General features: G+C 43.7%; 1 protein-coding gene across 1 annotated transcript in view; it reads right to left on the reverse strand.

The window, feature by feature from the left end:
- Positions 1-19,439: 19,439 nt before the first annotated feature.
- The window catches only part of SHISAL1 (shisa like 1), a gene marked incomplete at its 3' end in the record, with an annotated part of 185,738 nt that continues 179,519 nt past the window's right edge, over positions 19,440-25,658 (reverse strand). Inside the window, exon 7 of the mRNA XM_083440969.1 lies at positions 19,440-24,107. Coding sequence (XP_083297095.1) covers position 24,107 — 1 coding nt within the window. The remainder of the gene's footprint in view (positions 24,108-25,658) is intronic.

Genomic DNA, 25,658 nt, shown 5'->3' on the forward strand with positions numbered 1-25,658 from the left:
TATAAAATGCCTCATTGGGAACAATACGACGTCCACCATAAACATAGCATTGCATTTTATAGAACTGAAGGACACCTGCAAGCTGCTTTGTGCCACGCTGCCAGGTAGCAAGGCTGTGGGGGGGGGGGGAGAAAATAACTCCAAACACTCTGCTGCCTTGTCTTAATGGCAAACTCCTCACGCCCAATGAATTCCTCATCCCCTTTTTGATAGAGATGAATTGTGAAAATGAGAGGGAGGATATTTTTTGGTGGGGGTGGGGGTGGGGGTGGTCTAGCATAACTTTAAATGGAAACTTGATACACAATGACAGGTGGCATGTTTTACTGCTATGCAAATAAAGTGATGGGGCAAAGGCGAGTAGGTCTTGTCTGGTGCCACTGAGAAAATTTATTCCATCTCAAAGAGCAGAGGAGGGGCGTTCCTCAACGGTAGAGGAAAGGGTTAATTTTCCCTGTTGCAATCCTGAAAAGTATCAGCCCATCACTACTGCCTGTGGATGGTCCTGGTGCATTAAATGAAAGACACCTTTGAGTTCACACCTATCTGTAGTCTCTTAACCACCAAGCAAAATTAGTTTGTCATTTGTCTTAGCTGCTATGCCACTATTGGCACCAGGTGGTTCCACCAGAAGCAATAAACTGTGAAGGGTTAAACAATGAAAGTTCATTTTATTACAAACAGCGAGAATTGGTGGGGTGGGGAAAGCTCCCTGCCCTGGAAAGAAGCCTCTGCTTTCTGAATCTGGGGACAGGCTGCAGTTGTGATGCCAAGGTACTTCATTCTGTTATCTAATAATAATTTTATTTCATATTATTTTAAAGGGACTTGCATGTCTAAAGTGAGAGGTGGTGGACCTTAATGTGCATGGTAAAAGGAGGAAAGGCTAACTTGATGCAGTTGAGATTTGTTAGGTGTGAGATGATAAAAAGGACCTCAGGATTCCCATACCTTTTAACAGCTGTGTAAAAGAAGTTATTGTGGCAACTTGGCATGTAACAATAGGGGGCAAGTCTCCTTCCTTACTAGTTGGGCAGAAAAGGGAATTTCATCAGGTGAAGCTGTTCTCACCCCCACACAGCAAACTGTCAACATTTCAACTTCTACCCAAATAGTTCTCTCCCGTTTTCATCTTGTCGCCTTACATAATGCATGGAGGTCAATGTGGAGAGTGAGAAATTTAGCATCTTTTGCTGAACTTCCCACTTCTACATAACCCGTGCAGGTGTTCTGTCCCACCTTCCCATTTGGTCCCCCAGATCTCCTCCTACAGCCTATAACTGTTGACATCTTCCAAGTTCATGCTGGAATCCCACCATTTATATACCGTATTTTTCGCTCTGTAAGACGCACTTTTTCCCTCCTAAAAAGTAAGGGGAACTCTGTGTGTGTCTTATGGAGCGCATGCAGGCTGCGCAGCTATCCCAGAAGCCAGAACAGCAAGAGGGATCACTGCTTTTGCTGTTCTGGCTCTTGCTGTTCTGGCTTCTGGGATTCAGAATATTTTTTTTTCTTGTTTTCCTCCTCCAAAAACTAGGTGCGTCTTATGGTCTGGTGCATCTTTTTTTTTTTTTTTAATATAATTTTTTATTCAGTTTACAAATAAGACAAATTAATACAATTCAAACAATTTATAAAACCATTCTCTCATTTTTTGACTTCCCTCAACTTGGCTGGTACTCCTTCCCTTCTCAATTTTCCACATATTTCTTAGTTCTTATCTACTTCTTAAATTAAATCTGCTTTCAGTCCATAATTTTAACTTTCTTTTTTACAAAGCTTCGCTAAACGTTACAAGCGGTATTTGTTTTTCACTTAAATTATGCATATATTCTGAGAATTTTTCCCATTCTTCAATAAATCTCTGATCTCGTCGATTCCTAATTCTTCCTGTCATTCTATCCAATTCTGCAAAGTCCATCATTTTCATTCTCCATTCTTCCAGTGTTGGCAGTTCTTCTTATTTCCATTTCTGGGCTAACAATATTCTCGCTGCTGTTACTCTGGTGCATCTTATAGAGTGAAAAAATACGGTAGCTATTAAAATTGCTGCAGGAGCTCTGCCCTTTTTTGCATCTGGCTGGCGTGTGCCCCATTCAAGGGCCAGAAACCTTTGCATCAGGCCTCTAGAAACCTGGGAAGGCACAAAGCACAGGAAGGAGCATCTCTGGGGCAGCTTTTGCACAACTGAAGCAAGGGGGAGGAATCCATTGCCCTGAACCCTGGCCATGCTGGGTGGCGATGGTAGAAGTTGGAGTCCAGCTATGTCTGGAAAGCCTCAGGTCCCCCGCCCCCCCCGTGCTAGAGTAACAAATGAAGCCCACCAGTTCATCGCAGCCAGTACAAGGATTGCAATGTGAGCAGGAACCAAAGTAATTGAGAAATGCTTGTACCAGGGAGGGGGAATGGAAGCTAAGAAGAATTAACTAGTTTCAGTTTTGTATATACTGTAGCTGGGAGCAGCACACTGGTAAGCAACGGTTGTTCCTTCTAAGCCAGCCTCTGTGGCTCATTTTAATCATGAAAATGTGGTGTAGCCAGTGGCGTAGCGTGGGTGGTGCAGGGGGGGCCAGCCGCACCGGGCGCAACATCTGGGGGGGGGCGCTCACACTCGCAGCTCTCTGCCCCTACCTGGCTCACTCACTCTCTCTCTCACTGCAGTGCTGGCTGTGCGAATCCGATCCGAGCCGCCGGGTCGCCGCCCACTGTGGGGGGGGGGGTGCCAGGTGTGCGGTGCGGTGCGGAGAGAGAGCAAGGGACTATCTGGGGGAGGGACAGTGCAGCGGGGGGGTGTAAATTACTTGCCTTGCCCCGGGTTAGGGGGTGCAAATTACTTTCCTTGCCCCAGGTGCTGACAACCCACGCTATGCCACTGGGTGTAGCCATCCTCATCGAAGCAACATGCTTAAGTATACTTAATATGCATATTAATATGCCAGGTTTAGCTCACCTTAGGAAAGACCAGGAAACCAAGCCTTTGCTCTCCCTTAGTCTAGCTGAGAAGCTTGGTGTGTAAAGAGGTTTGAGCTGCTTGCTAAAAGAAACTGAAATGGACAGATCCAGCCATTCATAGGTTGTTGGCATATATGTGCAATGAGGAATTATAATTGTAATGGGGTTATTGTGCCTAATCTACTGCCCCACCAAGGCTGCCATCCTAACCCTACTTGCCTGAGAGTAAGTCCCACTGAATTCAACAGGACTTCGGGGCAGACATGGTTAGGGTTGCTTTGTAAGCCTCTGAGCAAGCAGATTGCTGACATTTTATTGTATCCTTTTGAAAACATGCTTAATTATTTCAGAGGGAGAAAGAGGGGTTGAACAGCACTGCAGAATAAAACAATATTTTAATTACTGTCCTTATGGGTTTATATTAAAGGTAAAGGTACCCCTGCCCGTACGGGCCAGTCGTGTCCGACTCTAGGGTTGTGCGCCCATCTCACTTAAGAGGCCGGGAGCCAGTGCTGTCCGGAGACACTTCCGGGTCACGTGGCCAGCGTGACGAAGCCGCTCTGGCGAGCCAGCACCAGCGCAGCACACGGAAACGCCGTTTACCTTCCCGCTATAAAGCGGTACCTATTTATCTACTTGCACCCGAGAGTGCTTTCGAACTGCTAGGTGGGCAGGAGCTGGGACCGAAAGACGGGAGCTCACCCTGCCGCGGGGATTCGAACTGCTGACCATGCGATCGGCAAGTCCTAGGCGCTGAGGTTTTACCCGCAGCGCCACCCGTGTCCCATATGGGTGTATATTACATGCTCTTTAATAATAGTGTTTTAGGCTCATCAAATGAAATGGATGAATGATATGCTCATACTGGGCAAAAGGAAAGGCTCATTCATACCAAGGATAATGAATTCCTGGAATTCACTTCCCCAGCATGGCTGCCGGCTTAGATGCCTTTTTAAAGAGAGCCACGACCCCGGACAGCTAACGGGAAGCTTCCTAGTCAGAGGCTTGATCCCCTCTGGACACTGCACGGGGCAGACAAGCAGCAGGAGAGGGTTGTGTGTGTGTTGCCTTCATGCCTTGCCTTGGACTCCTTTCTTACAAGAAAGAAGATTCCACCTAAACATTAGGAAGAACTTCCTGACAGTAAGAGCTGTTTGACAGTGGAATTTGCTGCCAAGGAGTGTGGTGGAGTCTCCTTCTTTGGAGGTCTTTAAGCAGAGGCTTGACAACCATATGTCAGGAGTGCTCTGATGGTGTTTCCTGCTTGGCAGGGGGTTGGACTCGATGGCCCTTGCGGTCTCTTCCAACTCTATGATTCTATGATTCTATTCTAAGGCATTTGGTTGCCCAGTTTTGCAAACAAGATGCTGGATTTGAAGGGCAATGGGTACCCTTTTCATCTCCTTGTCCTGACTGTGCTTGAGGCAGCCAGGTGTCCCCCATCCCTGGCGTTGCTATTGAATCTCCTTTCTCAGAGCTCCTGCTGCTTCTTACTCCACACAGCAGATTAATTCTGAATGGACGTCTCTTATGTCTCTGGGGCTTGCCATGAGGAAAAAGGATGGTGGTATTTAATGATATTTATCTTGATTCCCTCAGTGACACATTGGGAAAGAGGCTTCATTGCGGGTGGGATTGATGATCTGTGCTCATTCAAAAGCAGAATGGTTTTGGCTTTTTGTCTTGGCAAGCCTTTGTTTGAAAAGGTGACGCTGACATTTATTTATTGACTGTTTCGTGGGCTTTTATTGGAGAGGTTGCAGGTGAGGAGAAGGGCAGGTTATTCTCAGAGGAATCATTCTCTCTTTCTCATATTGCATCCATTTCTTTAACCCAAGGGTGGTCCACTTAAAAGAATTTTTTTAAAAGAAAAAAGGAGGCTGTAATATGAAAATAATCAACCCTGAGAATAAAAATTTGAAGCAGGTTTTGCTGACTTATGTGGTCAGATCGTGGCTTTCATTAAGGCACAGATCCATGCTGTCCGGCAGGCTGACGTTCAGCTTGTGAGGTCTAATTTCTGTCTTTCTTTTTTTACATTCCTTTAATCCCCATGGCCCGTCAATGGGTTTCAGGTTTAGATAGCAATAACAGTGCATGTGCTCTCAGTTTAATCCTTCCTTGGTGTGCAAGGGGCTTTATGTATAGGGCTTTATAGGTCTTGACTGACCATCAGCCAATGGGATAGCTGTGCTTAACCCTCTTCCCACCTGCCATTTTCCCTTGCACTCCTCTCAACTACTTTTCCTTACTCAATGGAGCAAATAGTTCTAGGTTCCTTCGTTGGGTTAGGGGAGGTGTTGGAGGGGGAAAGCAGCCAGAGGGGGGCAGTTAAAGTAGCCGACTTCAAGTCATGTCCACCTGCTTTACAGCAAAAGGTGGTGTCTGGGGTTAGCCTTTTACCTTATAGAGCACTTTCTCCATGTGCTGTAAGAGAGGACCAGAGGAACAGCTGCCACTAACCACTGTGTTTCCTTTCTCTTCTGCAACATGTAGCAAAAGAAATATGTGATGTAACAATCGGCTCATCCCGGGCTCATCCACACTTCCCCTTCCTCCGCTTTTTCCAGGCATGGTCTGTGCTTTAAAGCTCTGTGTCGGAGCACCCCTCTTTTTGCTCTGGAGCTTTCCCCATGAAAACCTGTTCTTTAAAGTTGAATTGGAGCAAATGGCAATCCACAGAAAACTCAAATGGATGTTTGCTCTGATTGGGCACCAAAGAGTGGCTTTTCATGGGGAAAGTGCCAGGGCAAAGACACACACGCACACAAAATGCTTGGACACAGAGCTTTTAAACACAGACCATGCCTGGAAAGAGTGGGCCTAAAGGTAAGTATGGCGAAGCCCCCGGACTTCCTTCTGTGTCGTGTTTCTATGCACAGGTCTGGGCTTTAGAACTCCATGTTCAAGTAGTGTTTTTTCTTTTTTTGTCCCAGTGCTTCCCCTGGAAAATCCTGCATTTTACTGATGAATTGGAGCAAACAGGTTTTCTGCAGATCGTGATTCGCTCCGAATCAGCAGTAAAATGTGGGAAAGCGCCAGGACATGGACAGCAGCACTCGGACACAGAGCTTTAAAGTGCCGATCTGTGCCTGGGAAATGTGGCACAAAAAGGAAGTCTGGGTGAGCTCCGGATGAGCCCAACATCATGTCCTGCTAACTCAGCATTGTTTGCTGCTCTGAGAGAAAGAGACGAGGAGAGGAGCCTCCATGGGACGTTCTCTCCAAGGCCAATCTTTCAGAACCATGGTTTTCAAAAGGCTGAAGCAGAATTCCTAAAGCTTTGGGATTCTTGCACTTGTAAATCTTTGCTTGCTGATCTTCCCTGGACAAGACTAGCTCCTGGAGTTGTTTCTCTCTCTCCTTACATTGCATTCCAAGTGGGTGGCCGGGTGCACTGAGCCTGGCAGAAGCGTTTGCCTATGGCATTCAGATACAATGAAAGAGGTGACTCCCAAGCTCCACTGTGCCATCTTCCATGCAGTCTTTTCTGTCCTGCCTAAACACAGCAGGATATAGGACATGGTTGTATGTTGAAAATGCTCTCTTTCAGATGAAGGGAACTGTCTTTATTCTTTATTCCTTTGATCGTGAGTGGCTGCAAATGTTTGCCGCCGATGCTTCATACTGCATTTTTTCCTGTTCTTGCTTATTTTCCTGTTTGATCTTTCTTTGTTATCCCTGTTGTGTTGTGCTATGTGAGTGGAATGAACAGATCTGAGGCCCTTAATGGCACCATAAAGCAAAGATTGCTTGAGTTAGTGAACTTAATTAAGTTGGATGCCTTGGAAATTTGTCTGGGGATCAAAATTTAGTGATTCTCTTGGATGGTGAATCTGGCATTTGCCTGGCATGAATCAGATGCCATCTGCATCACATATCTGTTAAGCTGGGCTCGTGATTCCTTGCGGGAACACTGTTGAGTCTCACTAATGCTTATCTTTTGCCCTCTCAGGATTTAACCTTTAAGAACAGGATGTTTCTTTCATGGCCGTCTCCAGTGTTATGTTGGCATCAAAGCATTATTAAAACATAAAATGGAAATACTGGCACAAGTTAGTGACACCTAAATTCAGAGGCTGCCTTGGATGAGTCTCTGGTCTCCTGCGCTTCCTTCTCCATTTGCTGGATGCTTTTCATGTACATTGACTTGAATACTGTAAGTCTGCTACTTGTGTGGGACTCACACTTCATCACACACAGCAGATGCATTGTGCATATATTTTCTATTTATGTATCAAACCTAATATATATATATATATATATATATATATATATATAATGTTTGGAACAGCCTGAAGACATAAAAAACAAATACGAAAAGCCAGGACAAATAATTTACAGTTGAATAACCATCTTCCATCATTCTCATTGTTTAAACTGAAATAAATGTGCTACTCCCAGAACCTAAAGGTAGCTTAGGTCTGCCTTGCATACATCTGCCTTGCATACAACCCACCCCCCTTGAAATTGTTACTGTGTGCCCATGGGCACATTAGAGCAGCCTAGCACCTCCTCCCACCCTCAGCCTGATAACGACAACAACAACAACAATTTTATTATTTATACCCCATCCATCTGGCTGGGTTTCTCCAGCCACTCTGGGCAGCTTACATAGTAAAACATAAACATTAAAAACTTCCCAATATAGGGCTGCCTTCAGATGTCTTCTAAAATTTGTGTAATTCTTTACCTCCTTGACATTTGATGGGAGGGCGTTCCACAGGGAGGTCACCACGACCGAGAAGGCCCTCTGCCTGGTTCCCTGCAACCTCACTTATTGCAGTGAGGGAACTGCCAGAAGATGCTTGGTGCTGGACCTCAGTGTCGAGGCTGGATGATGGGGGTGAAGACGCTCCTTCAGGTATACTGGGTCAAGGCCATTTAGGGCTTTAAAGGTCGGCACCAACACTTTGAACAGTGTTCAGAAATGTACTGGGAGCCAGTGAATATCCTTTAGGACTGGGGTTATATGAGCCCGGCAGCTGTTCCCAGTCTCCAGTCTAACTGCTGCATTGTATTAGTTGTAGTTTCACTGTCTTTATGAGCTATTGAAGGACATGTAAGGTCACTTAATAAACAACAGCTTAGTTTTCCTCACCGTTAGATGAAACAACAAAGAGAGTCTTGAGGCAACACAAATGCCAGCAGATTTATTGTGGCACACACTTTTGAGGTCTAGATGATTCTTCATTGAGATGCAGGAAGAGTTGTCCTGGGTTGTCAGTTACATATCATCAATTAATTTGTATGCTGCCTTTCCGCAGTCAAAACTATGCTCAATGAGGCTGCAACATGAAAAGATTTACATAATTGCAAATTTAACAAAAGTAGGCATATTGTAAGCAATATGGGCAAAAACGAACAAAAGGCCTGGAAGGCGAAGGCAGAAGTGGACTTGGGATATTTCTAGGCAAGGCTCAAATGTATACCAGGTATGACTCTGCTCATCATTTATAATGGGTGATCTGATACAACTTTCCTCACTTTTGCAGTACCAGCAATGGGAAAGAAATTCATGGTCTTGATTAAGGTAAGAAAAGAGTCAGATTAACTGATAAACTCTAGTTTAAATAAATTCTGATAGATGTTAGGAAAGATTTGTTTGCTGCTTTGTTGTTCATACTCTTAGGACAGGAGCACAGGAGATGCTCTGTGGCCTCAATAAATATGCAAACATTCCCTTAAAATATTAAAATTTGCATTTGCTAATTATCCCTGAGGCTCCACTTTTATGCACACCTAACATGGAGCAAGTCCCATTGAAAACTTATTTTTTTAAGTAAATGTTGAGTTGTGCTTTGGAGCTTTAGTTGGTCAGATGCTACTGAGATGTGGCATCTTATGAGATACTAGTAATCCTCTTTGAACTGTGTTTTCAGTCTCAGTAACATTTATCATGGAGAAAGTACAATTAATTATCAAATGTTGTGATAGTGCTAATTAATGTGCAGGAGTATTTAGCCTTGCCCTTCTGCCTTCCTGAGGGGGTTCTTTCTGTAGATTTTCTTTCCCCCAAAAAAACATTTTTTAAAGCCATTTTTGCTTCTTTTACTGATTACTGATATGCAGAATGCCAGTTCTCTGCAGGGTAATAAAGCGAGAGTTCACCCACTCAGGTCCAGAAAGATATTGGGGAAAACACCCACCATCTGGAAAGATAAATTGGATTTTCTGAATGTAGCGTGGTGTTGGAATCAAAGGGCTTTTTCTGATGTGAATTTATATTCCTGGAGAAAGCCAACCACTTGCCTGCTTTTCAGTTGATTTGGGTGAACTTTTGCCAAGTATTATCAGTCTGGGTCTGTGAAGAAAAACCTTTCAAGCAGTGGGCAGAAAAGAACGGATAAACTTCACCCCACTTTCCCCACTTATGGTCCTGTTTACAATGGCAGCAGGATCATAAAACCAAACAAGTGAGAAGTCAACAAAGTAGGCTGTTTGGCGTAATATTTATTTTACGTGGGGGAAGTGTAGTGTAAGCAGATACGCTTGCAGCTCATTTTCAGTGGCATTTGGAAAATGTTTAACAAAACTTTACACATGAGTAGAGCAGGCATGAGGAACCTATGGCTCCCTAGATGTTGCTGGACCCCACTTGTCATCAGTCGCTGCCTCCAGGACCAACGGTCAGGGATGATGGGACCTGTAATTCTCAGCATTTGGAGGACTTTGGGCCTGCTTTTCTTCAACTGAAAAATCTGGGAGAGACTGAATTCTGTTGTCAATTTTCACAAGCTAAATTGCAATAATGGAACATTTGCCAAATTTTGAATTTGTTTCAGCTCTTTTAATCACATGGATCTAAAGTGTTTCCCTTTGGGCTTGATTGTGCTGAGTTCGTGTAAGGTAAATAACCCCTGGACAGTTAAGTCCAGTCAAAGGCGACTATGGGGTGCAACACTCATCTCGCTTTCAGGTCAAGGGAGCCGGCGTTTGTACACAGACAGCTTTCCTGGTCATGTGGCCAGCATGACTAAACCACTTCTTTATTCTGTAAATAATTTTTTATTTGTTTTACAATTTCAACTTCAACAATTGTATTTTTATTTTTTATGATATATATTCTGTTTTTTTTAATGGAAAATGGCTAAACTGCTTCTGGTGCAACGGAACATCATGACGAGTGCCAGAGTGCATGGAAATGCTGTTTATCTTCCCACCACACCGGTACCTATTTATCTACTTGCCCTGGTCTGCTTTTGAACTGCTAGGTTGGCAGGAGCTGGGATGGAGCAATGGGAGCTCACTCCGTCACGGGGATTCAAACTGCCGATCTTCCAATCGGCAAGCCCAAGAGTCCGTGGTGACAAGCGGAGGGCCATATCTCTCTTTCCTTTGCTAAACAACACTGTGTCTTGCGAGCAATCCAGGTTCGTCCCATAAGAAAGATTAGTGAAGTGGACAATAAGTCCCACTCATGGCATGATGGAACAATGAGCTCAACATTTTGGGTGATCTTTGCCCCTTCTTGAAAGGCAAAGGAATGTGAGCCGGTGTGGTGGTGATGATTTCTAGGGGGGAAATGTGGGTCTCTGAAAGCTAAGAGCAACATTAAGAGAGAGATAAAAAGACTTAAATCTGGGACACACATGTCTACTGGAATATAGTTCTGCTAGCCTTTGCTTTTCATGTCATGGAGGCTGGTTCAAGCAGAGCGATTTGGGTATGTGCACACGCACCCATGCTCTGTATCCGAGGTAGCATGTGGTGCCAGTGCTGTGTACACAAATAGATCTACACATAACTGTACATATTTATGCCAGATTCATATAGTTCTTCCCAGGGCCGTCTTAAGCATATCTGGTACAAAGATCCCTCCGGCACCCCCCCCATTTCCCATAGTTGTCAACCTTTCCCCAAGCCTCTGTGGGGATCGCTGTCCTCCCACGGAGGCTTGGGAAGAAAGCTGACCACCTGCCAGCCATATGGTTGACAGGGCACACCTGGCGGGTGTACAGGGAAAGGGGAGGCCGCTGGCAAAGCTGCTCAGCTCCCCCACTCGCTGGGGAGACCCTGAGAGGCCAGCACCCTGGCACAACACGCCAGTAAGCCCGATGGAAAAGACCGCTCTGGTTCTTCCATACTGGGAAAGGAGAGGCCAGGTCACACAAACTGGGTGTTTGTACATAGATATAGGGCCATGTACAAGCCACATTTCCACTTTCCTGAGCCTAGAAAGCATGGATCCAAGTGCCTTTCCTCTTGATCTGCACTTTCTAGGCAGGCGTCAGAGCCATTTACCCCTTGCCCTGCTTGTTTCGCATGGAAAATTTAGTGCTAAATTGGAGCTAAACTGGAGCAAAATTTGAGCGATTGTCAATCTGGAGAAAACTTGAATTGCAGTTTGCTCCAATTGAGAGCTAAAGTGTGGTTTTCCTTGGGGGGGGGGGCGGGGAGAGCAGAGAGACAGGAGGAAGGTGTGGATAAGCCCATAGTCACAGGCATCACATACATTGTATATTCTTAACACTTTCTCAACGTAATTTCATCAGTAATTTTATGCATAATTCTATTATTTCTTTGTTTAATTCATATCCTGTCCTTCCATGGGAACCCAGGGCAGCCAACAACAAGTGACGAAACAGTAAAAAAACAACAAACCTTAAATAATTTTGTCACTTCCAAACTACTCTGTCATCTCCTTGCTTATCCTTGACTCTACATGATTTATGAGTAAGTTAAAAAGTATCAGCTCCACTACGGATCTTTGGTGCACCCTGCTGCTTTCCCTGAGAGAAGAACTGTGCATTTATTCCTGCTTGCTGCTCTTTAACCAACTACCTGCCCTCATAAGCCATGACCTAAGAGACTTAGGAGCCCCTCTCGAGAGACTTTGCAAAAGCTTTTTGGGACTCTGCGTATACAATGTCTACTGGGTCACTTCTATTAACGTGTTAGCCGACTCTCTCAAAAACTTCCCCAAATTGGCAAGGCTTTGCCGAAGCCATGCTGATTCTTCCTCAAAGTATGGGTACTCTGGCTCCCAGAATGGCTTTTTCCTTCAGATCCTGGTGGGCAGTACAGTGCCTTCAAGATATTGTTAGACTCCAACTCCCATTACCACATGGGAGGATGATGGGAGTTGTAGTCCCACAAATATCTGGAGGGCAGGTGCTTAATTAACTGTCTTTAATTCTTTCCATTAGTTTTCCTGTAACTATCATTAAAGGTAAAGGTACCCCTGCCCGTACGGGCCAGTCTTGACAGACTCTAGGGTTGTGCGCCCATCTCACTCAAGAGGCCGGGGGCCAGCGCTGTCCGGAGACACTTCCGGGTCACGTGGCCAGCGTGACATCGCTGCTCTGGCGAGCCAGAGCCGCACACGGAAACGCCGTTTACCTTCCCGCTAGTAAGCGGTCCCTATTTATCTACTTGCACCCGGGAGTGCTTTCGAACTGCTAGGTTGGCAGGCGCTGGGACCGAACAACGGGAGCGCACCCCGCCGCAGGGATTCAAACCGCCGACCTTTTGATCGGCAAGCCCTAGGCGCTGAGGCTTTTACCCACAGCGCCACCCGCGTCCCTAACTATCATTAGGGGGCCCTATAATTTCCTAGCTTTCCCTTGGTTTTTTGTTTTTTGTTAGTTTGCATCCTTATCAAAGAATTTTAGCCTCTGGGGGTGAAATGAGTTCATTGCTGACTTTTGTCAAATTAGGAGCAACAGAATGACATGCAAGTGGGCTCCATACTGGCTTTAGGCAGTTATAAGTGGAAAATACATCATCAATTGGTTTTTCTTCCCCACTTTCAGGCCTGCCCAGATTGCAGATTGCCCCCTCCCAAACTGAATGCAGGGCACCAGCCATTCATAGCAGCCCAGCAGGGGACTAAAGGGGACTGATAGATTTTCTATTTTTGCATCCTGCTGGGAACCTCAAAAACACAGGCAAAATATGTAGTTGGCGAGCTTCGGTGTGTCACAAGTTGTGCAAGTTTAAACTAGTGACTGGTTCAGCATTTCCAGATTTGCCTAAAAAAAGAAACTATGTGTTCATTCTTCTGAATTCATCTGCGGCTTTCTGCATTTTGGAACCTCGTGTGTGTGTGTGTGTGTGTGTGTTTTACTCGTAGCTCATAGTATTTCCAACTGAGACATTGTGAAGGCTGTGTCAAATAATCAGACGCACAAGTGAAATACATATTCCTTCTGCAGTAACTGCCACAGGGGTTGAAGAACTTACTATTGATGGGCTGAAAGTGCACTACAGGTTGTAAAAACTACAAGGTAAATTTAAAGCCTATCTACAAAAACATTGTAAAATTAATGAATGTTAGAAGGATGCTGGAATGAAGTTATATGGTTTTAGCAGAAATGTAATAAAGACTTAAGTAAAAGTGGATTGATAACGGGATAAAATGAAAAATTTAAGGTTAGACTGTTAAGATAAATTACAGAACAAAAATTGAGTAAGATGGAAAGAATTTGCTGAAATAGTTAATTGAAATAGAATACAAAAAAGGGTGGTGTGAGGAGGTCGATGAAACAAGTTAATGAAAGGTAAAGATATGGAATATTGGATGTGTGTGTTTAATGTGTTTTTTTTTCTTTCATTTTTTCATTTTTTGTATTGTTTTTTTATTGTAACTGTAATGTATGTTTTGTTATATTCATATTGTTTCTTCTTCTTTCTTTTTCTTTTTTCTGTAATTTCTAAACCTCTAATAAATATTTAAAAACAAAATAAAACTACAAGTTAAGGAAATTTCCTCTGATTATTGCTTTCATATATGCCAAAAGTATCAGTTCCATTAATATTATGAACTTTGGGTTTCTCACTGTACTTAGAAATTAATTCATTTACAATGTAGAAGTGAAGAAATTCTTTACACTTGTGCATATTACTTCCATAATTAATTTAATGTAATATCTGTAGGTTGGAGATTCAGAGAAGAAGTGCAGACTGAGCTAGAGATACTTTGGGTAGAATGTGGATTCTACCACTTCTTGCAGCTCACAAAAGACTTCTCATTCTGTCTATTTAGGAGAACCATTGCATTTTTAAACCTGGTTCTCAGACTACAGAAAGAAGATTCCACCTAAACATTAGGAAGAACTTCCTGACAGTAAGAGATGTTTGACAGTGGAATTTGCTGCCAAGGAGTGTGGTGGAGTCTCCTTCTTTGGAGGTCTTTAAGCAGAGGCTTGACAACCATATGTCAGGAGTGCTCTGATGGTGTTTCCTGCTTGGCAGGGGGTTGGACTCAATGGCCCTTGTGGTCTCTTCCAACTCTATGATTCTATGATTCTATTCTATGATTCTAAGGAAGGGTATAACTTGCTCCCTGCTTCTCTCTCTCTCTCTCTCTCTCTCTCTCTCTCTCTCCAGTTTTCCATCCTCCACCATTTCAACCACCCTGCCCTTTCCCTCCAAATGCTGAGATGGGTTAGGAAAAAGTTGGGCACTCTCCTGTGACCCATTTTGGAGAAAGCAAGCTCCCCCCCCCCCCGAAGGAAGAATGTAAAGTTGCCATGTGTGCCTGAGAAGGAATGAAAACAAAGCTGGTGTTTTGAGAAGGAGAGAGAGAAACCTTCATGAACCTATTTGGCTGCTGGCTGTCTCTCTCAGGGGATCTGATAATAAGGAGATTTCTGATTGGAAAGGCTTAAGCTGTTTGCCTCTTCTGATGGTTATATAATGGTAAAGAAAATATCTGAAAATGTTGTAAGTCTCCAGAGATCTCTCCTTCTGAAAGACATGATCCCTGAATCAGCACCATCCCTGGAACTTCTCTCTGCTTGGGGAAAAGGCGAGTGTGCAATGTTTCTGCACATCAGCTCTCTTAGATTAAGCAAAATGATGCAGCAATAGTCACTTTTCTCAAAACTATAGCAAGATAGCACAAGAAGCCAAATTTCCTCTTCCCCTTCACATTGTTCTTTGTTAGCATAATTTTCTATTTTGTGATGGTAAAATAAATCCCTCAAGCTCTAGGGAGCAGTTTGTGTCTAGATCACAATACATGTAGAATCTCTCTATATAATCCATCCAAGGTAAAATGGTTCTGTTCAGCAGCCCCCTGCTGATATTTTTTATTCCAGAGAAATGGGTTTGTCTTTGTTCAGCTGTGTCTCACTCAGTTTGTCAGAAAAAGAAATCACATCCACTGCATCTTCCATGTGGCTCCCCTCACCCATTTCTCCCCCCCCCCATCTTGATATTTTATTAAGGATTTTCTTGTTTTACAGAAGTAAGTGTAATGCCTCGTATTTTTTTTTTCATGTAACATTTTTACAAATTCATTTCATTTGTTGAGGCATTAGGGGGAGAAGAAAAAGAAAAAAAAAGGAAAAAGAAAGGGGGGGTGGAGAGAGGGAAGATGGATGGGGGTGGGGTCGGGTGGCGGTGTTTCTATTATGTTTAATGTATGTAGAGTTTGGTGTCAGCGTTGCTTGTGTTGTTCACTTGTGTTCCTTTGGTGGTGAGAGAGGTTGGGGTTGGCCTAGGGTGTGATTGTTTGCTTGTGATTGGCTGTGGTGATCTTTGTTTTCGTGTGTGAGTGAGGTGGGTGGGTGTTTTGGATCAGGTTAGCCATATTGATTTGCATGCTGTTGGTGGATTCTTGTCATTGTCTTGTTGGGCTGTGTATGTGATAAAGGGGAGCCATACCGGGGTGAAGGCGTCTTCTTCTGTTTGTCCCCGTGTCAGTTTCAGTCCTCTTTCTCCTATCCGAAGTTTGAAAATATTTTCCTCTTCAGAGTCTTTGTTTCTGGCAGCTCCCAGCCTGCTTCCCCAGCATTTGAAATCTGCAGAAGAGCACAAGGCCACCTCCACCTCACCTTTCATCCTGCCTCCTGCAGCTCTTTCTTCTCCCACTGCACATCAACAGGTGCCCTTGCAATTAAAGGACTGAAATCAAAGCAGGGAGCAAAACCACCTTCTTTTCTACTCCTGGACTTTGTAATAGTCCATCTTTGGCATCAGTTTACCACTACAAATTCCATCCACACAACTCCAGGCGTTGGGTTATTGCACTCTATATGCTGTTGCTCAGAGTACCAACTGCTTTCTCTCTGTGGAATATGGCTGCATGAGGTTGGGTTTATATGAACTTGGAACATGGGGTGAAATTGTTCCTGGACTGTATTGCAGGTGAGGGATCAGACAGCTGGACGCTTCAGCATAATTTCCTCTACATAGAAAGTTAGGAGATAGAGAAATAATTCTGGTCTAGTCTTCTCCCTGACATGCTAGTTTTCTATTTATATGGATTTTTTGGGAGGGGGGGGGTCATATGTGGAGCATTAACACATACAATACCATACCCGCAGTGTGAAGTGGTACAGTCCATTTACAACATGATGTACTGCTTGTTTAGTGGCTCACTGGCTCCTTAATCTGAAATAGTCATGTCTTCCCACTGGTTCTGGATCTATGACTCCAGGCATGATTATAGCCACACCAAGGGTTGGCAAGAATCATATCTTTGAATAGGCATGTTATTGCCATGGATTAGTGAAACTCATTTTCTTGAGAGATTTTGAAGACTAGAAAGACTGCATTGTGTTGAAAATGATGGCATGTATGACAATCTTCCCCATGGATCAATCTGTTTCACAGCTCTCTAGTTACCTTTGATCATTTCAAAAGGAAGAGACACATCCACGTTCTTCAAGATCTTTGATTTTGAGCCCTTGGAACACTCTCCTGTGTTGTGCTTAGTTCTTAGGAAAGATTGTCAAGTGGACAAAAGGCCAGAAACTGGTCAAAGTCAAGCCCTGCTCTGATGTCACTGTGTTAGCCCTGTGCTCCACCATATGCAGGGAATATTAAGTTGGGCTGTGATTGATGTTAAACACTGTAGGAAGTAAGGACATTCTTCAGCCATGTGATTCGTTTTTTGCTTGATTTGAGTTCCTGATGCTCTCTTGCAGGAGTTTCACCTACTTCTGTTCAGCTATAGATGCTTTGTCACAAGAGCTATTTCTCCAGTGAGGGTTAATTGTTGCTGATTAAATATCAATACTCTATTCTTAATCTTAATATGTGATGCTAGGTAAAAAAAATATTTTTATTTCCCCTGTATTTCTAATGTTTGAAACCCCTAAGTTCATTATGCTAAATTCTTTAACAACGAGTCTTTACCAAAAACTAACATAGGTATTATGGCCATGGTCACCTCATCTGATGCATGATGTCCAAACTAAAATTGGCATGTATGTATAGCACTGGTCCTGAAACATCTACATTGGCTCCCAGTATGTTTCTGCGCATAATTCAATGTGTTGGTGCTGACCTTTAAAGCCCTAAATGGCTTCCACCCAGTATATTTGAAGGAGTGTCTCCACCCCCATTGGTCAGTCCAGACACTGAGGTCCTTCTCTGAGGGCCTTCTGGCGGTTCCCTCACTGCGAGAAGTGAGATTACAGGGAACCAGGCAGAGGGTCTTCTCAGTAGTGGCACCCTCCCTGTAGAACAACCTCCTGTCAGATGTCACGGAGATAAAGAACTATTCAACTTTTACAAGACATCTGAAGGCAGCCCTGTATAGGTAGGTTTTTAATGTTTGATGTGTGACTGTGTTTAATTTGTTGGAAGCCTCGCAGAGTGGCTGGGGTAAACTGAGTCAGATGGGTGGCAAGCAAGCAAGCAAACATGATACTGACTCTCAGATAATGGTATTGCTCCAAGTAACCCCCCCCCCCCAATCTCCATTCTACATCACTCCTGCACCGGCTGATCTGTGCTTTCTGCCTCTGAGCTGTCTGTTCTATTACTCTTAATGCACACTGGGTCCTGGGAGAAGGGGGGGGGGGGTGAGGAATGCTTTCCAAAGACACTGAGTGTCAGCTGTCTCTCCCCTGGTGCTTCTTCTTCCTGCTGCTCCCCCAATATTTTCCATCTTCTCCCCTCTGCAGCCTCTGAACTATGACCTTCTGCAAACCACTGTTCTAAATCTATACTGTTCTCCTCTTCCTGGGAAGGTTCAGAAAGGGGGGAGGCGATCCACACCATTCCTCTTCAGTACAGTCCCTGACACTTGTATGGCTTTGAGAAGTTCATGGAGGTTAGGTTTGCTATGCTTTTACTCCCATGGCTATGGACAAAGACACTGAATGATCTGTGAATGAGTACCAGATGTTTGGGACAAACATCGGAGGACAGTCATCTCCACCAATCGCATCTGGCTGGTTGCTGTTTGGAACAGAGTGCTGGACTTGGTTGGGTAGGAACATAAAAGGCAGCATAGAAGGCGGGCAGGTGTGTTTCCAACCAAAGCTGGAGATGGCAGGATTAAACCTGGGACCCTCTTCATGCAGAGCAGATGCTGTACCACTGAGCTGTGACCTTTCTGAGGTTTCTTCTGATCCAACCAAACAGCCAAATCTTAGACCTTTTAAACAAGGATATCTCTATTCAAATCAAGTAACCATTTGATGTCTGCAAGAATCCCCCTGGCGTTTGGTCTCTTCAGAGATTTAAAAAACTTTTATTTCTGAAGACAGAGGTTGCTGTCTCTAGTTGCTATGTTTTGCTCTAGGGATGAAACCCAGGATGATTTTTCCTCCACTCAAGAACTCCTCAGAGACTGCTTGCTGCTGCTTTTCAGTAACACCATGAGATGTTTGCTAGATCTTAGCGCTTAGCTGTTGACTCATTGGTTCAAACCAATGCAGTTATTTAAGGCGGCGATGATGCATTTTTTTTAAAAAAAATTAAAATCTGATTAAGAATAACTTTTGATTTAGAGTTCTCTCCCCCCCCCCCTTTAGTTACATTATTTTTAAACTGAAGGGTTTATTTCAGAGCGCCTGTGAGGGGCTCACATGGTGGAATTGCTTCCCTGTGGGGAAAAAAGCAAACCTCTCTGAACCCAGGAAACTAGCCTATGAAGCAGAAGACAAGGTGAAATCTCTGCACAGTTTTCTCTGCACAGGAGTTTAAATACTAGATATGGAAAAACAATCCTTCAACATAAGCGCTGGAGGCCAGTTTTACTTCCTCATTTGTTTGTATGACATCTCATGGATGCCAATGGAATTTATATCTCCAGCATGTGAGAATTAGCACTTAGAAGTGCACCTAAGTCCCCTTTATTCAAAGCACCAGTCTTTGTATGGTGTATAGTATTGATGTTGATTATGCAAGAGGTTTTTTATTCTCTTGCTTATCATTAAACTTGATCACATCTTTCTGGCTTTTCTTTTTTTTTACATATTAGAGGGAGGGAGGCAGGCAATTAGTTTACAATCTACACTTCAGCTGTTCAGTTTTCAAAACACTTCCCTTGAAATCGGTGAGTTAGAGTCAGTGAATAAATCAACAATTCATAGAATCATAGAGTTGGAATAGACCACAAGGACCATCGAGTCCAACTCCCTGCCAAGCAGGAAACACCATCATATAACAAGAGGATTCTAACTAACTAGGTATCTCTATGGAGTAGATCTACTGAAATGTGAACCACAAACACGTGCCCGGAAGTGGATCTATTGTAGCTGTCCTCTGAAATTTGGATTTCGAGTCCCATGTTACATTGGAGCTTTGGATATATTTTTTTTATTGATGGTTACTCTGAAACATTACAAACAGCAAATGATGTGGGATGATGATCCACTTATGGAAATACAACACTGAATTTAAGGCCAGGTTAACTGTTAGTCTCAGTCAGATCCAACATTCAGCTAAAATAAAGAGCTTTTTTGTTTTATTATCACTGAACATTGGCAAACTGTTCTATTACAATATGGTTTTTATCAACATATGCAAATATTTTAGGCAATATGAAAATCTCAACCAGTTAGTATCTATCAAATATCAATCTATTCCTTATGGAGGGTCAGAAAACACATTTCATTTACAACGTTCACAAACTAGAAGCATAAAACTGCTCATTAGAAACACACAATTCCCAAAGGGAAATAAACCCTTTACAAAATACAGTGAGTCACACAAACCATTATCTAATACAAATTCCTTCAGAAACACAAGCTTTTTACAAAGATCTCTGTGACAATTTCAACATCACAATGAAAGTAGATATTTTTTTATAAAAAACAAAACAAAACTCCATGTACAGTTTAGGATTAGTTTGGAAGAAATCCAGATGAATGAATATGTACAGAAAGAAACTTGGTTCAATGTAAATCTGTCAGGTAAATTATATTTGCTGAAAACACTGCTTAAATTGAAATGTAATATTGCCTGGTGAATGAAATCTTAATCTTTTTCTCTCTTTATAGTCTGGTTAGGCTTCATTCTTATATCTGTGTGAACTCATACTATATATAAAAAAAAACATTTAAAATATGCACCCAGGCAATTCCAATTCTGTGACCTGCACAAATTATACAATCTCCTGAATACTTTATATCATTTATTCCATTTCACATACTGGGTTATGGTTTTCCTAGACCTGGGATGTGGTAATAACCTTGGCAGAGTCCTGAAGCCCACCACCTCAAACAGTCTTATTCAGCCAATCCTCCGGCTTTTGAGATTTCAGCAGTTATAACCCGTGTGTTTTCAAGCATATCTTCTCAGCCATAAGTGTCCTCGGCCCCGACCACAGTTGCCAACGATGTGCAGTGGGGGCAAGGAAGTGCCTGATCCACGCAGCACAACATGGCTGGGGAGGTAGGCGGCTTGTGAAATTTGGCACGGGGGCGACAATCCCAGTGGAGAATGGTTTTAACCCAGTGTATAGAAGCTTGGAGTGGCATTTTCTGTGTTTTACTCTCTTAGTGGTTCCATTCTAATGCTGCTCCAAATGAAAAGTGGCGACTTGGGAGTTTATTGGAGAATATATGTTGCTTAACAAGGATAGTTCAGAGACCCAGTTTAAGTCAGCAGTGCACCTTCACTGTGGTCGCTCACTGTAAGAACTGGCTGAACGTGTCCTTGGATGTGAAAGAGGATGCACATCTGCATCTAAGGCTACTGTGCTCATGTGGGACCAGTTGCCGGCAACTGCAGCTACACAGCCTGCTAGAGCAAAGTACAGCCAACTACTTTGCTCAATTTGACGTGTTCCAGGAGAATGAATACAAGAAGACTGCTTTGGAGTGGGCAACACCTAAATCAATTCAAAAAGAGAATATGTTCTAACCTGAATTCTGAAGAAGCATTAACTGACAAATGGTAACTTTGTGCCCATCAATGCCAGCAGAATTTGCATCCCAACAACACTGTACACTCATACCTCGGGATAAATATGCTTCAGGTTGAACACTTTCGGGTTGTGCTCCACGGCGACCTGGAAGTAACGGAGCGTGTTACTTCTGGGTTTCGCCTCTCGTGCATGCGCAGACGGTCAAAATGACGTCATGCCCATGCACGGAAGCGGCGAAATGCGACCTGCGTATGTGCGTCTTGCATTCCGTTCGGGATGCGAACGGGGCTCCGGAACAGATCCCGTTCACATCCCGAGGTACCACTGTATTGTATCCCACCAGAGGCTTGATAGACCCTATGTTTTGGTGTCTGGGTCTACAAATGTGGGGTCAAGAGGGAATTATCGATAATACATGGCTGAATTTGTTCTGGTAGATTGCATGTAGCTCAGGGCTGCCCTTCTGTATAGCAATGGGATGCTTTGCTGTGTTAATTACTATGCACGTTGTGACAGATCCCTTGAAAGGCTAAGCGGCTGTTGTGGTTATGAAGAATGCAGAACTGCTCCTTCCCTCAGAATCCGAGGGCAAAGAACAGCAGGGTATCTGACCTTCTAACACAACCTTTGCCAACCTTCTGCCCTCTGGGTGTTTTGGACCACAACTCCCATCAGCTGTCACGTCTGCATGACAAAACCCCCTCTTCTACCCATCAGTTAAAGGTATACATGTTTATTCTCCTCTGCACAGGATTATAGTGAGTAGACAGGATTTCTGATGGGATGAGAAGTGGAAGGAGTAGGTTTGCTCCAAAACCAGAGGTATATCATCTTCACAGCAAAGAAGATAAACAGAATATCAAGGCAAACCTGGCCACAGAATCCCCCCCAAGTAAATTTTGGTCTTGACTACACAATGCTGCTTATCCTAATGCTTAAAATATGAATGCCTTTTTGAGATTGCGTCTTCCATTCTTATCCCACACCTTCAGATATATTGGGGGAAACCCTTTCTAGAAAGCTCAGAGGCAGTGGTGATTTGAAAACCTTTGTCAACTCTATCCACCAGAACGCTACATCGATGGCTGTGGAAATAAAACATCCAGTCTGACAGGCTGTACCAAGGACCTGCAAACTCAGGCCCCCTTAAGAGTTGGCTGACTGTGAGGGAACGTGGCTCATGTCTGAGCTGCTACATGTCTAGGGCAACAGCAGACGTGGTGCCCCTAGGAAAGCTGGAGAAGCTGTGCTCTCTTGTTGTATCATATGCTTCCCTAGGAGACGTCCTGTCAAGAGAAAAACCAGGAACCAGCTCACTCTTTGATGTTCTTGCTGTATTTGGAAGAGGCCCCCATGGCGCTTGGGTTGGACTAGTTGAGCAACTGACAGCATACACTGCATGTATAAGGTTCTGGGTTCAATCCCTGTACTGCAGTGATTGGCTGAGCTGCCTGAATACTAGGTTGGCAGAAAGGCATTGGAAATGTGGAACAGATGTAGTATGGGCCATAGCTATGGGGAAGTGGGAATTAAGGATGGGGCTTGGAGAGGGAGTGGTCTAGGGGAATGCCAGAAGGAGGTGCTTATGAGCGGAAAAAGGCAGAGAGGAACAGTCAACGTGGCTAGGAGCGGCAGAGGTGAGGAATCAGAAATTGACTGGAAATAGTCAGCCAAATCTTAGGCTGCTAGCCTCTGGTCTCCAGTTAAAGGCTGTTGGGTAGCTAAGCTGGATATGCTCTTGCATGGAGCTTGATATGCCGTACTAGATAGACCACTATTCTGATGAAGCATAAGGCAGTTTTCTAAATATTGTATCCTGGACTAACCAATATTACAAAGATAATGTTTATGGACTTTTCCAGTTGTGTGTGCGATCGCTGGTTATGCAACCTCCTCCTTCTTTCTGCAGGGAAACAACCAAATATAAAAGCACAAAGTGAAATGCTTTCCTTTTGAAAAGGCATCTCCAGAGAAGACCTAATAATAATAATTGAGCAAACAGAGAGTGTTTTCCTGATACTGAATTGTCAACCAGCAACAGTGTGTGCTTTGCTGTACGTTAAGTCATGGTGCCTAATGGAGTTTTGTAAGAATGACCTATAAAACATTGCCGTAGCTTCACATTATATCCCCTTCCATTAAACATGCAAGATGCTTCAGAATGCACAATATCTGACCATTGCCACACTCCTTAGAAGAGCATCTCGGCTGTCCTGGTTTGGAAGGCTGTCATCAAGTTTCCGAGGGGGAGGTAATTCCTAAGGCCAGTTAAAGGGCAAATAGTACCTTAAAAACAAAGGAATTGGACTATGAACCTCATTTATCAGAGGGCAACAACTATTTTATTGCTTTAAATTATTACAAGTGGTGCTATTTGTCTTAGACTCTCTTCCCCCCACTTGGGGTCAAGAAGGAAGAGGTTGTGCCTTCCCCTTAATTCCTCATCTGAACAGGCAATAGAGGCCACTTGGTGTGCTCAGGAACATGACATTGATGCTTGACATCTTGTCATGGAGAAAAATGGTAAGATTACATAATCTAAAACGACTGCTGTCGTTTCTTCTGGCTCCGAAAAAGGGCTCATGTGGGGGGGGCGGGGATAAGAGAAAATAATTCAAACTGAACTATATCTACCATATTGTGACAACACTCACTAGAGAACTTTGGAAAAAAGCCACATTCATTATTTTGACGCTTAAGAGTTGGCTCAAATACCAATTTAATGGATGGGGGAGGCAAATAAAGCATATCTACCAAAGGTTCATACTGTAGTCTATGCCTACCCTCAGCTTGGATTTCCACTACAGCAACTTGTTTTTCACTTCAATAAGCATCCCCCGCAATAGCTTTGTCTCTCCCCAAGAAGCAAAGTTCTTCACAGGTATTGCTTGCATGCTATTTTCTCACAGCCATTTCTCCTTTTCACCCACTTGAGGCAGTGATGGTTCTCTCCAGGCTAGTAGACTACACGCCATCTCTTGGTTGGGCCATTTCCCTTCATCATTCACTCAGATTTCTTCCCCCTTCTGGGACTGAAGTTGCTGCTCTTCTTGGACTGTAATCTTACCTCTCCCATCTTGAGGCACATCAAAATATTTTTCTGGAAAATATATACATATATAGCAAACACATCATTGCCAGCATAATTTACATCCAAAATGCTTAAGAGAAAAAACAGAACAAAACCCAAAACTCAGATTTTTTCCAAAGCATATTTCAAAATGTATCTTTTCCACGTGCCTAGACACACTAACAAAATTGAATTCTGGAACTACAGTTCCCATTACTGAATATACACCTACTGTGCTCCTCCCTGTGCAAATTGTAGTTGATATACTGACATGCACTCAGCCATAAAGTTAATTACACCAGAACTCTACTGTTTGTACAGCTGTACAGGCACAGATCACCATGATCTTAATAAACTTATGCTTGCTGCCTGCTGGGAATGCAAAAATGGTGGGCAGCACAGGGCTCTTGGATTTTGTTCAGCTTGGTGCATAACAAGATCTGCAAGTCACAACTGTTGTCACCTGAAAGTGACACTTTATGGCATTTTGGTAACACTAACAGCTGTTTATATTATTCTCTTGGTGCGGAAACATTTGTTGAATTATTTCAGCACTTCGCAGTGCTGAAAATCCGAGGACAAATAAATGGTGCTACATCCTCTGAAGGTGCAGTTCTATCCATATTTACATGGAAACAAAGCACATTAAACTCAGCAGGAATTACTTCTGCATAAATACACAGAGGATTGGGCTGCAGAAGACAGAGCCTTAGCATGGGGCATTTACCTCCCCTGTTCTACTTGTTCTCGCAACACCCCACCCAAGTAAAATGTTTAAGTAGCAATAAACTCAGCCAGACAAAAGGTGCTATGGATGTAGCAAAACTACAGGCCACTAGGTGGCGCGTTGGAAGATGGCCGACAATAACATCTCTCTGACCCATACGAGGTATTAAGGGGCTGCTATGGGAAGTAGGCAGCCTTCCTGGCCCCCCCAAGGGGATGGGGGGGACTCCCCTGCCAGCGGTGTTCACAGTGCACCCCCTGATTTGAGAGATGGGGGTGCGGAACACTTGGCACAAGCCCTCGGTGGAATCAGATCTTCCCGACGCCGATTCCAATCAGCGCGTGCTGGTTGCTTCAGCTTGGAATTATAATTGGAGCTAATTGGAGAATAATAGATTTGGAAGGCTGGAGCACATATATCAAGTGAAACTCGACGATAGGACTGCTGACTAATGGATCTCTGTGACCGGGAGTGACGGATGGATAAGTAAATCTTTTGCCGAATTACTACCAAGAGAATGTATGGCTGGAATGAAGGGGGGGTGGAGGGAAAAACCTTTCCGATTTCCCTTGCATGATGTGATAATAATACCCTCCACCCCAGGAAGAAATAAGATCGTCACGTTCTAACAATTCATAAACAGAACTTTAAGATTTGTGTGGGAGGAAATACAATACAACAAGAGAAGATCAAACGGTGAGAAGGAGGAATTTCTATGACGCAGTTAAAAAGAAATGGCGTCTCGCCAAGACAGGCCGGCCGGAGAAGAAGATGAGGGGGAGGAGTATCAGGAGGTGCGAGGAGGAGGAATGCTGGAATGCAAGTTTGACCTGACAGAGCCCCCTAATTAATTT

This window comes from Podarcis tiliguerta (assembly GCF_965153285.1).
Source record: "Podarcis tiliguerta genome assembly, chromosome: 5".
Lineage (NCBI taxonomy): Eukaryota > Metazoa > Chordata > Lepidosauria > Squamata > Lacertidae > Podarcis > Podarcis tiliguerta.